At 36.3% G+C, this 13908-nt stretch overlaps 2 protein-coding genes across 3 annotated transcripts; both read left to right on the forward strand.

Moving 5' to 3' along the window:
* Positions 1-715: 715 nt before the first annotated feature.
* LOC146752532 (kinesin-like protein KIF20B) lies at positions 716-4750 on the forward strand. The gene is made up of 6 exons (XM_085531758.1): positions 716-893; positions 1139-1264; positions 1528-1667; positions 2864-3019; positions 3948-4138; positions 4579-4750. Exons 1-6 carry the CDS (start codon positions 854-856, stop codon positions 4748-4750), a joined length of 825 nt encoding a protein of 274 aa, XP_085387884.1. The 5' UTR covers positions 716-853.
* Positions 4751-7002: 2252 nt separating this feature from the next.
* Positions 7003-11728, forward strand: LOC146752533 (kinesin-like protein KIF20B). Of its 2 annotated transcripts, XM_085531701.1 has the most exons (6): positions 7003-7242; positions 7877-7996; positions 8939-9019; positions 9748-9874; positions 10412-10554; positions 11568-11728. In XM_085531701.1, exons 3-6 carry the CDS (start codon positions 8981-8983, stop codon positions 11646-11648), a joined length of 390 nt encoding a protein of 129 aa, XP_085387827.1. In that variant the 5' UTR covers positions 7003-7242; positions 7877-7996; positions 8939-8980; the 3' UTR covers positions 11649-11728. The 2 variants fall into 2 exon arrangements, with proteins under 2 accessions (XP_085387827.1, XP_085387826.1); XM_085531700.1 differs by lacking the exon at positions 7003-7242 and having other exon boundaries at positions 7616-7996.
* Positions 11729-13908: the final 2180 nt, after the last annotated feature.

Consider the following 13908-nt stretch of genomic DNA (forward strand, 5'->3'; position numbering starts at 1 on the left):
TAATATAAGCATGTATATTTTTTTTCTTCAATTTCAGCTTCAGTGATGTTAATAGTTAAAATTTAATTATTAAACAAGAAGATATCTTAAAACCCATTTTTCAGGATCTTAGTCTGAAACTTTATTGGGTGTGCTTGGGGTGGAAAATTGAAGCTTAAAAATGAATTCATGTCTTCCTTGGTAACCTTGCACTTGCTGTCGTTTTCCTACTCAGCACTTGTTTGTGAATTCCTCTTTATTTAACAAAGAAGTATTTGGCCAGGTTGGATTACAGAAGTCTTTTAATGAACCGTGAGCTGTGCTTACATTACAGGTGTCCACGATGCGTTCTGTGGAGGAATCCCTCAGGAACAGGATGGATGAACTTGAAAGGATTAATAACCAGTTTAAGGATGAGCTGGATTATAAAGACTATACTATCCAACAACTTAAACAGGTATTTTTCATGCTCTTATTTTTTATTAAATGAATGATGCAGGTTTTCCAAGCAACAGGAAAAAGGTCAAAAAAAAAAAAAATTGGAGCAAAATGAAAGTGGCCAACTGAAATTAGCGGTAGACCATGAAAGATATTCAAATAATTAGTCACTACAGAGCATTGGCAGATTGCTTTAAATACAATAATCTGCATAGTAAATACATATGTAATACATGCATGTAACCTGATCTTGTTGAGTGACATCACGATATGTTAATTGAAATGTCTTACCATAAACTCTTTATATCAGCTTGAGTCCTTATTTATGCTATATGAAAAGCTTATTAATTCTAGGCTGTCTTAAAGATTCTGCTTGTTTTTACTGTGTATGCTTTTCTTTCAACATGAAATATAGGAGCTGGTGGAAACTGAGAGGATGGAAGATATCTCCAAAGACTATGACCAACTATGTGACGGTCAGCCATTATTTGTGTGTGTGTGTGTGTGTGTGTGTGGAATATCCGTGTAAATGTTGTCACATTGCTAATGACTTTGAGTCTTCTGTGTTTCGATTTTAAAACATGTCTGCATATATTTGTATGTAAATATTTCAATGGAGATGCTCTATTTCTTTTAAAAGAGCTTTTGGTCATGGGAGAATCTTGATTTGAGAATAATGGGAGCTAGTAGGGAGTTCATCTGTAAATTTTCAAACCTTCAGATCTGTGTGCAAGGGATAGAACAATTGAAGTTATGCGGATGACATTAGAAGAACAAGAGGAAATGCAGCTTGAACAAGATGAAATGCTTCAAGCTCAGTTAGAAGAGAACCAAAAATTAGCTTCAGGTAATCTTTCCAGGGAAAGGGAGCAGGGATGCAAAAGGGGTTTAGACGTACTGTGATAACCACTTCCATTTTCATGTGACTGTTACTTAGGCATTAACGTTCCATAGTAAACAACAAATCTCTTGTAGTTAAAGGCTTCTGTTATTTCTTTATGTCTGTAGCAGATAAAACTGAAGCAGCTTTAGTAAAAAGTCATTGGTGTGGTATTTCAAATATATATTTGAAATGATATGCTATCTAACCTCATTTTGTGTATTGAGTAGAACTGATTGCATGGAAACACAAATACAGTGAACTGGAATACCAGAGCAATAGTGACTGGCAGCAAAAGAACAACGAAAGTGATGAGGCAAATTTGAATGAAAACAATACAGAATTAATAAAGCTGCAAAAAGAGCTGGAGGTAACTTAACTTCAAAGTTGTAACTTGATAAAGTAAACTGTTATATTGATTACAGAAACTTCCTGTAAAAGCTGCAGTGCAACATGCAATAGGGACCAGGTGCAGCTTTTTTGTGGTACGTTAAGAATGGCATCACTGATGCCCCCATAGTATAGGAAGTGTAGCCTTCCCTACATTATGCTGCCATGAGCAGTGCTTCTTTTGCTGGCCTCTGAACAGTTAGTTGTCTTATCCCATCTGATCTTATTTTTTGTTGTTGATGTTTGTTTGTTTTTTTAAATAAAAGTAATGGGCTGGCAGTGGGAGTTTTCTAAGTGAGTATACAATAGGTTACATTCACTCTGTTAGTGGAATGGTTCTGAACTTCTTTCCTCCTTCACCTTGAGTAAGCTTATTCATGATATTTTTTTTAATGCGCAGAGCCAATTCACTTTTTCAAGAAGAGGGGAAAGTTGAACATTCATTGCTTCATTCTATACCACGTCAATGTGCTATAAGCAGAGTATGCTTATACAATTATTGTTTGCAAGAAAGGAATACTAACTCAAAGCAAATTGTAACTTACAATGTATTTGTCAAAACTGTTTTCTGTTAGTTGCTCGGGCAACTAATATAAGCTATCGAAATCATCATCTAACTTTATCACCAGGAAGCCTTTTTTGTTGGGCTGCGGGTCTACTAATTTTCCTTGGTTAAAAGACTTTTATTTTTTCCAAGCAGTTTCTCAGGTGCTCTGTCCTATATATGAGAATGTCTGCCAGTAGGTTTGATAGGAAAGGAGACTACTCCTACAGTGTAAACTGTGTTGCTTTTCTTTGTCTTTCAACCCTAAAGGAGCTGCAAGTTTTTCTACAACTGCTGCAAGGCAGCGTAAAGTGTTAGAAGTTTTTAAGTTAAAAGAGTTTTTCTTATACTGACTTTTGGTGTAAGTTCTGTAAAGCTTGTGTGAACATTTATAAAGAAAAAGAGATGTTTTATGGAGGCTCTCCAGTCTGAATAAGAAATACTGGAAATGATTATTTTTTAATGGAAAAGAACTAATGATTATCCAATACCTGCCTTTGGGAATATTCTGTAGTAAAAACTGCTAATGTTTCTGTTATCTTGCAGAAACAAGTCTATTTAATGATGACCTGGCTTTTAAGACTTTTATTCCTTAATGACTCACTATTTCATTTTTGGTTTCTTTGAAATAGGAAAGTGAGACTAAGTATCAAACTGATAGAAAAAAGTGGCTGGAGGAGAAAGAAGAGCTTCTAAATCAGATAAAAGAAGCAGAGAATCTTCGCAACAAAGAAATGAAACAATTTGCTGAGGACCGACAACATTATGGAAAGCAACAAGCAGAAATCGTAAGTGATGAGGTCCTGGCAGAGTTGTCTGGTGCCTGTAGTTTGGAGACAACTACATACCAAGTATTAACAGTAAGGGTGCATAAGAGCAGCTTGTCCAAGTCCCCTTGCTTTCTTATGTGGCAAAGCCCATATGAGAACTGCTTGATTTGGAAAAGGAAGGAATGGGGGGGCCACAAAAAGAAAGATCTTTCATAAGTGCATAATGAAATGTCACGTATGTGGGACATCAATAAGAAAATTACAGTTGAAAAATAGATCACTATTTAATGAGGCTAAGAAAGTATTTTGTACAATAGCTTTTGTTTGTTCTCTTTTCTGCAAAGCAGAAGGCCTTTAAGCCTTTATAAGGAAGAAAAGGCAATTGAGTTTCTAAAGAAACCCCACAAACTTCTCTCCAGATACTGAATAAAAATACTTGGTCAAACGGCCACAGTTTTGCTCCTTTATCACTTTCCAAATAGTGACTGATAACAAAGTCACTAGACTTACTTGAGCTGTTTGCTGGGCTCTTGTCATGTAACTTCTTAAACATGTGAATCTGTACATTCTGCAAAGCTTTTTTTACATCTGGAAGTAGTTAGTCCCGACTTTCTGGACCTGCAAGCAGCATAGAAGGATGTGAGGAGCTTAGTATTATTATCACTTTGTGACTTTATTTTCCTAAAGCTCATTAGTAATCATTAAATGAGCAAATTGAAGTTCTTAAATAATACTAATATTTTTTCACAAGGAGAGTAATGTAGGTTGTCTAATAGAAGCATGGTTTTGCTTCTGTAAGATTGTAGTGCAACTAGTTCTAGAGCTCCTGTGGATCTTGAAGAGATCATACATTTACTAAGACTGTAAAACGGTGCTAACTACCGAAGTGTTAGAACAGTTCAGTGTGTAGTAGGTGATGTTCACTGTTCATCTGTTCTTCTTTTAGGAAAGACTTGTTGCCCAGCTGGAGGAAAAGGACCATAATCTTCAAAAGTGGCGTGAGGAGAGAGATCAGTTAGTAGAAGCTTTGGAAGAACAGCTCAAAAGTTTGGCTTTAAATGAAAGCTTGGAGCAGATGAAACATTCTCTTCGGGAAAAGGAAAAGAGTGAAATGGAGAAAGTGCAACGTATAGAATCGTAAGTAACCACTGAGTTAACTTAGAGCCCTTTGAGAATGAACTAGAGTTAAAAATAGTTAATGGGAACATCCCTTTGACTTAATGCATTTGCATGCTTATCAATGGCCAAACTACTACTTTAGGATGCTTTGGTATGCTACTTGAGTTCCAAGGGAAAACAGGAGTGTGCAAGGAAATAAAGAATAATATGGGGATTGCTGGTGGTTTTGTTGTCCATCCCTCAGAATAGCATCTGAATAATTTATTGCTTCAGCATCTGATTATGAGAAGCAAGCTGAAATTCAAAAGTAATTGTTTAAATCTTGTCACTGGTCTAGATAGATTTAAGAGTCTATTTACAAATAGAAACCAACAGGCAGGGCATGGATTAAGCTGTAATTGCTGTTTCCATGAGATGTGTAACAGTAATGTTCTTTGTCTCTTTATTTTTAACATAAGGCTAGAAAATATTCTTTCTGAGAGTTCTGCCCTTGTACTGAATTTGAAAAAAGATTTGCAGAGGAAAGAAGAAGAGTATGCAGATCTAAAAGACAAACATTCTGATGCCGAGAAACAAATTCAGCAAGTACAAAGCGAGGTTTGTAGTCAACTGAGATATTTTTTTCTGTAAGATTATGCTTGGCTTTCTGCTGTTAAAACTTCTCAAACTTTAACTATGAAGCTGGAAATTTCACACTAGTGTGGCTAGCAGCAAATCTTAGGTAAAGTTGCCATTGAAGCTCTAGAGGGGACCAGAAGTTAAAACATGGTTTCGCATAGATAATGAACAGAGGAAAGTAAATTTGGTTGGTAGTCTGGAATAAGGTTTGTGAAGAGAATAGCTAATCTGCCTCTGGAGGGGACTTGTTATTATCTCTACGTTACTGGTGACTTGCCATTGGTATCCGTGGTAACTCCAAAGCCTAAAACCTAAGTCTTGTGAAAAAACGCTGATAACTGGGAAGAAGAATGCTATTTACTTGAAGAGAAATAGACTAATTTCCAGAGGCTCTTTAATATAAGCATGTATATTTTTTTCTTCAATTTCAGCTTCAGTGATGTTAATAGTTAAAATTTAATTATTAAACAAGTAGATATTTTAAAACCCATTTTGCAGGATCTTAGTCTGCAAGTTTATTGGGTGTGCTTGGGGTGGAAAATTGAAGCTTAAAAATGAATTCATGTCTTCCTTGGTAACCTTGCACTTGCTGTCGTTTTCCTACTCAGCACTTGTTTGTGAATTCCTCTTTATTTAACAAAGAAGTATTTGGCCAGGTTGGATTACAGAAGTCTTTTAATGAACCGTGAGCTGTGCTTACATTACAGGTGTCCACGATGCGTTCTGTGGAGGAATCCCTCAGGAACAGGATGGATGAACTTGAAAGGATTAATAACCAGTTTAAGGATGAGCTGGATTATAAAGACTATACTATCCAACAACTTAAACAGGTATTTTTCATGCTCTTATTTTTTATTAAATGAATGATGCAGGTTTTCCAAGCAACAGGAAAAAGGTCAAAAAAAAAAAAAATTGGAGCAAAATGAAAGTGGCCAACTGAAATTAGCGGTAGACCATGAAAGATATTCAAATAATTAGTCACTACAGAGCACTGGCAGATTGCTTTAAATACAATAATCTGCATAGTAAATACATATGTAATACATGCATGTAACCTGATCTTGTTGAGTGACATCACGATATGTTAATTGAAATGTCTTACCATAAACTCTTTTTATCAGCTTGAGTCCTAATTTATGCTATATTGAAAAACTTATTAATTCTAATCTGTCTTAAAGATTCTGCTTGTTTCTACTGTGTATGCTTTTCTTTCAAAATGAAATATATGAGCTGGAGGAAAAGGACCATAATATTCAAAAGTGGCGTGAGGAGAGAGATCAGTTAGTAGAAGCTTTGGAAGAACAGCTCAAAACTTTGGCTTCTATTGCCATACAAAAAGAGACAGAAATAGCAGAACTGAGACAATCTGCCTTAAAGGATTCAAGCAAGGTCAGCTCTCCTTTCCTCCTACCTGATTAGCTACCCATAAATTCTGTAAAACTCCTGTACCTGCTCTTTGTATTCTGGGTGTGGTTCTGTTCTTGAACACTGTCGTATTGACATCATGTGCAACTAACCAAAAAAAGCACCAGCTTTTATTTTTGTTCTTCAGAAACAGAATTTCTGTTAATTACTAAAATTTCAATTTTTTCAGTAGTTCAGATAAGCAGATGTCAGTTTGATGCTTATGATCCTACAATCATACTGGACATCTGTAGCTTTTTCTGATAATTCCCAGCATTTCCGGATCCCAAGCTAGGCTCAATACTCAGACAGTAGTTCTGTCTCAGGTTTCTTACTTTCTTTGCTTTCTCTGAGGTAGTATCTACAATGGCATGAAAAGACAGAAGGGGACGTGGAGAGAGATTAAGGGAAGCATCAAAAAGCAGAGGGGGGATGATCTCTGGAAGTTGCATTTCTTATTTCAACATCCAGCTTTTAATCAGGATAGCCAATCTAAGCCGTAGCATAGAATTTCAGAAGCTAAACAGAAGACTAAATGAGTTGTGCTGTTTTGAGAATGTTTGGATTCACTTTCTCTGAGAAGAAAGATGTTCTCATAGCAAAACTTCCCCTACAACTGCTGACTTTCTCACAGTACCGAGGATTTGGGAACAAATAAAAGCTTGGATTATTATATCTTAAGAGAGATGAAGGCTGAAGCACATAAGTAAAATAGAAGAATCAAAATATATTGTATTACAACTTCCCAGGCAATTCTGTGACTACTGCACTTGTAACAGTGACCGTACAAATCCGTGAAATGTTACTGTTCTTGAATAGTTAAGTGTTCTAGCCTGCAATTCTAAAACTGATGCTACTAAGTAATTGCAATACTGCTTGTGTGTGTTAATTCCTTTTGCCAATCCCATAACTCAGCAGTTTTTACTGTTTATTAGGATAATGCAACTGTGATAGAAGAGTTAAGAAAAGAACTGGCTGACAAAGATGACTTTATAAAGGAATTAAAACAACGCATTAACCACAGTAGCCCTCAGTGTTTGCCAGAAATACCTTTACTTGAAGAAAGACAAAGTAGAAGGAATGACTCTGTAAATGAAAAGGTATGATTATATTTATAGAAAGTCAGTACTTAACATCTTGTTAACCCCTTTTTGTTCTTCTGTTTTCCTAGGAGATACTGGAGCTAGAATCATTTTTCTTAGCATATAGTCCTTTAACTACATATTCAGTGATGAGTACTTGTTGGTTCTTTTTGTCTTCCACTCAAACATGAGCTCTCATCTTCTCAAAACTATTTTATTTACTAGAACACCATCTCTCTGTGTACATTATGGAACTTTTCCATGCAGTTTTCCATGTATTCGTATGTGGATGCTGAAGATTAGGCAGAGGTTTAGCCTTTGGTGTTCTAACATAGCAGCTGTGAGCGTGCAGAGTATGGGGGGAATGGATGACAAAACGACCAGCGTTACAGATTTTGTCCCTAAATAATGTCTCGCTTTCTCTCTTTTGGAGGCAGAATACTGCCTGAGACTGTTAGTGAGACCCAGTAGGGTGTATCTGAAGATCACACAATGAATAGATGTTACTACCTTCCCACACTTGTGCTGTGTTTCAGCTTACGTGTTCATGTGGCGTCTGAGCTTGAGGTTTTACACTGTAACTTTAGAAACCTCGAGATATTTTGGAGGTCTAATGCATAGCCTAATCTTTACTCCTTTTAAATATTTACAGCCTAGGAAACAACAAAGCAAAACTAAAACTGGAGAAAGTATTCCATTAAGATGCAAAGCTGAAGACAATTATTTGTCACGTCGATGTACTAGGAGCCTCACTTCATTAAATGAATCTGAGGTTAGTATGAAACTTCAGATCTGAAAATGTTGTGATTGTATTGCTTTTGATAAGGAATGAGTAGGAAAAGATCTCATGTTCTCTAAACAATTCCCAAGTTTTAATTTATTTATCCCTTTCAAGGTGATCAGATCACCTGTTTTTATAGCCTTTGATAGGAATAAAAGCTGTTGAAACAATTGTGTGATGCATTTTTGTCAGGTGCTGTTGAAAACTCTCCTCATGTTAATGCTTATGAAGTGGCTCATGATTAGATAAGTTACTTGGAAAAAATTCATAGAGCCACTGAAACGGGCACAGCAAATTGAACTTATTTTCTTCCTCTGCAGGATTTCTGGATATTGTTTTGTTAGCAGATGATGTTAATCATTCCTATATAAGTTTTTAATTGCTAACTTTCATAAAATAGCAGTTACATATATTTTAAAAACAAAGTATTTATTAACCAACTTAATTCTTGGAAATACAGTGGGTGGTGATACTCCATTCAGATTCTTAGCAGAGCCTGATAAAGTGGCTCTGACTACTTTTTGTCTTTCTACAATTAAAAAAAGCATTAAAAACAAGCATTAAAAATGCTATTTCTACCTCAGTAAAGTAGCTGAAGAATTTAATTAATGAACTGCTTTAATGAACAAAACTAATAGCCAAGCTCAGTGATAATGGTTTAAGAGAAGGGAATTTCTCTTAACTCCATTGTGTATTTTCTTTGAAACCTGTAGACATAAATCAGCTTTTTAGACATCATGAGATGTCTAATACTGATATCTTCATGTCCTGTTTTTATAATTGAATGCTTATTTATTATTTGATTTACAGTGGAATAGTTACTACTAGCAAATACTTCCCTACTATTAGCAAAAGTGTTTAAAGTGTTCACTTTTGTGACATCAATTGTTCTTTCCAAAAGAATCATGGCTGAAACTTGTCTTATTTTCCCAGGATTCTGTGAAAAGTGAGAACACGAAAAATACAAAATCTGTCATGGCTTTTAATTCACCCTCTGCAAGTGACGAGAAAATGGTTGTTTTTTGTTCAAGTTTTGAAGCTAGCTTGGGACTTCCTGTAATTGTGTGGTCACACAGAAGAAGCAATGTCTTATCCTTATGTGTATACCTGAATGGGAATCTTACATGCTTATGAGCTCTTCCTATTAAATTCCATAAGCTAACCAAAGGGCAAGTCAGTCTGTCCCCAGAGCGTGTAATGGCTGTACTGTGTAATGATTTGGAGGGAAGGATATTGCACACTGAATAGTTGGGAAGAGAAGCTTTAGTGTATTATCGTGTGCTTTTGTAAGTGAAGCCCTTGTATTAAACTAAGGTTCATATCATTAATATGCATGGCAGTTATTAAAAACAGATGCTCACATGTGATAGCAGTATCCTTGGCATGGTCAGAGTATGAGTAGTAGATTTTTCCCATCTGTTGTCTTCTGTTTTGTATGTTTGTTTATTTTATGTAATTAGAACAGCTTATGTAAGAAACAACTCCACAGCTTGGGAGCTACTATAAAAGAAACTACTGCCTTATTAAGAAACTTTAAGAAACGTATGCCTTGAAATAGCTGAGATTTTGACAACTCCCTAAAGGGTATAAAATTGTCTACATTACTTGCCATTGTGGTATCATCAGCATAATGAACAGAGGTGTCAGTAGTAAAGCTCAAAATGTCAACTTAAAATAACGTTGATCTAAAATGAAGTTTAAACAATGCTCTTGTTTCACATGTTCACATCTCTGTTGAACAGAAATCCGGAAAAGACTACTTCCTGAGAAAGCGAGTACATGCTTCAAGACTGACTAAAAAGAAGGATGAAACACTGCAAAAAGTTGGAGATTTTATTCAAAGCTCTCCTTCTATTATACACTCTAAAGGTTGGTGTAGAATAAGTTTTATTCCATGTTTTCTAGACATTGTAGAATGGCTTGTTTCTGCTGTAGGCTATTAATGTATGTGTTCTTAGACTTGTCTGCCATGTTAAGTTGTCCTTTGATTTATGAAGTAAATGCATTTATTCGTCTCTTCAGAGATTCATTATTACATTTGTGAAAACCTACAAGTATACAGAGAAAGTTGGTTCTGTCTTGTGCTTCTGTCAGCACGAAAGTTAGGCCTGTTGTTTAACTCCTGCTGAAGTTTCTGACTTCCAGCGACTTCTGAGCCATGATTGTCTTTCATACTCCATTTTAATGCGTGCTTTAAGCTGCCGTACCTGAACCTATAAACTGTTTCAGCTATAGAAGCAATAAAGAACCTCGACGAACAAATACAATTTCTGAGTATTTTCACTTAAATGTTACATGTCATTTATAAACCAAGTTTGTTACGAAGCTTTTTTTGCATTCATTGATTTAAAGACTCACAAAACCAGTAAGTTGATTGGTTTATGTATCAAAACAAATTTATTCTAGCCAAGAAGCTGATGTCAGCAGTAAGTTCTCCTAAATCAAATGAACCTGAAAGTCTCGAAGAAGGAGAGACCAAGCCAAAACGATCCAAAAGGAAGCTGTATTCCACTGTCGTTTCTGGCCCTCTAGATATACCTGCTTATTCGGTAAGCGATTATACTGTAGTCTTGGCTTAAAATAAACTACTAAGGAGTCCAAACAGACTGGAGGTTTCATCTATTTGCAGGAGGAGGTTGAAAGTACTGAGGTATTTCTTTATTCTACCAAGTCATTCTTGTTGGTCTTCCTGCTGTTCTGTTTTAGTTTGTCCTCAAAGATCTCTGTGTTTGGCTGGCTTACAGTTTACTAAGTAGGTGATGTAGCAATCACGGAGATGTCTTCTAATTTGGAATCATAGATAATTTCAATGTGTTGGAGTGGGATTATTCTACTACACGCTTTTCTAGAGCACAACGTAGACAGCTTTTTAGGTATGCTTAAACTATGATCTCCTGTCTAAGGCAACTTGCAAAGGATCTGATGTGCCAGTTTCATGACTCTGTCGGCAGCTATTGTGCTAAGAACATTCTTGCTCTGTTGGAACTGCATCTTTTAATTATATTAGAGTCCTTTTTCTGTTCAGCATAGTGATCATTTGCCCATACTGTAATATCCTTCTGAATTCTTTGATGATTTGACGAATGATAGGGGCAGAAACCAAAATGTTATTTTTTTTTGTTAGAGGATGAAGAAGATGAGACAATTTCTTCTCTCACTGTAGTTCTGAGAACATGGAACTGAACCGAGAACTGAAATTCTGGGCAAGTCATAGCTACAGGGATTGAGGCTAAAAATGTTTTCTGAACGCTTCATGTTTCACAAAACAAGTATTATAATACTCTTTTGAAAACAAGTATTTCAAAATGAAAGCTGCCTTCAGGCTTTCCTCAGATGTGTGTGCTTTTTTAAGATAAACAGGATTTTGTACATTCTCCATATTTGTTCCTTGTGATTAAGCTGCATTAAAATGATCTCGGTATCCCATAGTTTTCTGAATAAAATATAATAAGCAAATGCCATTCTGAAATCCATTTAGGGGAAGAAATATGTTTGCGTGTGTCAAGAAGAGCTTGTCAGTCTTGTGTGAAAAGATGAGTAACTTTTGAAATGTTTTCTTCAGGAATCTGAGGAACAAAAGAAGGAAAGTGATCATCTGATCATCAAGCGACGGCTGAGATCCAGAACAGCTAAAAAACCTTGAAGAAGCGTGTTTGTTCCCCTTTCTCAGGACATACTTTTATCGTAGTATTAAAACTGGTTGTTAATAAACAGTAACAGTTACTCCGTTGTGTTCTTAAATTTGTATATAGGTGTTTGTTGCAGAACGGCGGGAGAAAAGCAGACGACCACACCTGTCATTGACATATGATCAGCTATTCTCGTTTATTCCTTGGCTGCGTGTACCTTTATAATACGGATAATTAGCTCATACATATTGCAAAAGTGGAGCTCATCATTGGTTCCCAATTACATACCATCCCCGAGTATCTTAACAGCTTGTTGTTATCAACTGAAAGCTACTCCCTTGCTGAGTTCCCAGAACCATGGCTAGTTTCTCACCATCCCAGGGCATCCTGTTGTTCTTGCTGTCCTTGCAGGTGTTATGGCTGCTTGCTTAGCTGCACCGTGTTTACGACCCTTCTCAGCTAACTAGCTGTAAAAAACACACTCTACATTTCCCCTGTTTTCTTTTAGGCTGAAAAAGGGTTTGATTTAACGACCGATTAATCATATTTAACAAGCAGTTCAGTTCATTTGTTCAATCAGTTCTCATGTAGTTTTATCCTGCTTCGTAGCTGCTGTTCTGTGAACTTCTCATCTGGATCCATGACGGACGCTCCGTAGAATTTTTCTTACAATACTGCCTATAGAATAGCAACACTACTTAAATTAATAACATAACTATTATAACTCAATCAAGGCCTCGATTGACAATACTCTAAAAGTGAAAAAAGAGACAAGTCAAATACAACATAACAACATTACTGTTAAACCCACTAAAAAGAACAAACATGTTTGTACTGCAACCTAAGTTTCTGTAACCTGAAAATAAATCCATGAGGGTCCCATTGTGTTAATCTGTAACTGATCAGGAAAAGTCTTCAATTTTCATATACTCTGATATATTGATTTTAATGACCACTAAAATTTGTGCAATAAATGCTTTTAAGATGCTCATAACCATGCTCTACCGACTGAGTTATCCGGGCTAATAATTGATTAATGATCGTGCAATTTTATGAAGTAGCATGTCAAATAGAACCAATTTTAGAGGACAAACGTACTAGAGTATCACTAGGGGCATTATTACTTATTGACCCTTGAGAAACAGCAAGCCATGTTGGTGGTGGATGCGACAGGTAGTGCCAGCAGGGCATCCCCTGCTTCAAGGTGCACATTTCCTCTCTCACCCATCACAGATTCTCTCCTGCATTCAGGGTCTGAAGGATTTCTTCCAGTTGTACACCATATCCGCATGGCCAGTGTGTGATATAGAGCCCAAGTGGAACACCTGCTTGGAAAACAGAATAAACTATCAAATTTAGTTCTATTAGCATGCACTTTTGTCTAAAACGATGCATGGTTATATTTCAAAAATCCCAATTAGTTGGATGTAAGAGAGATATCTATTCTATGTTACAGGGTCATCTCTTTGTCTGGGATTCCTTTCCAGGTTTTGTCTTTGCAAATTAAGAAAAGCTAACTAATAGGCTAATAACATCATAACCAAACAGTACTAAAACATTAAAAGAGCTATTCCTGTAGATTCTAGTATTGATTAGATCAAATCCTGTTTAATATACATCTGATCTATTACTAAAATAGAAGAAGCACACAACATCCTAGCTAATGCCTTAAACTCTAAATCTTGAGACTGCATTGGTAAAACAGAAAATCACACACTATGTCAAACTATTACTAATATTATCTATAACACAGCAAGTTACAAAGCAATATCACTAAGTAAGAAACACACAATTACAATTACTATGAAGGCTGGATGCTATTTTCTGCCTTCAGATGAGACCGAAGATATCATGCTGGAACCCACATAGGGCCAGTCCCTGTGGAAATACGAGCATATTCACAACCCCAAGTTGTCAGTGGTAGGGAACAGTCCCAAAGTCCTGTGGCCATATTCCAAACATTAACCATAGGCTGTTCCTTGAGCACTGGGGAAGCCTCAAAATGATGATCCACATAAGGCGGGAGAAAAGCAGACGACCACACCTGTCATTGACATATGATCAGCTATTCTCGTTTATTCCTTGGCTGCGTGTACCTTTATAATACGGATAATTAGCTCATACATATTGCAAATGTGGAGCTCTTCATTGGTTCCCAATTACATACCATCCCCGAGTATCTTTGCAGCTTGTTGTTATCATCCTGAAAGTTACTCCCTTGCCGAGTTCACAAAACCATGGTTAGTTTCTCACCATCCCAGGGCATCCTGTTGA

The sequence above is a fragment of the Coturnix japonica genome, unplaced genomic scaffold, assembly GCF_054131305.1.
Source record: "Coturnix japonica strain WE unplaced genomic scaffold, WE-NBRP24 Scf044, whole genome shotgun sequence".
Taxonomy (NCBI): domain Eukaryota; kingdom Metazoa; phylum Chordata; class Aves; order Galliformes; family Phasianidae; genus Coturnix; species Coturnix japonica.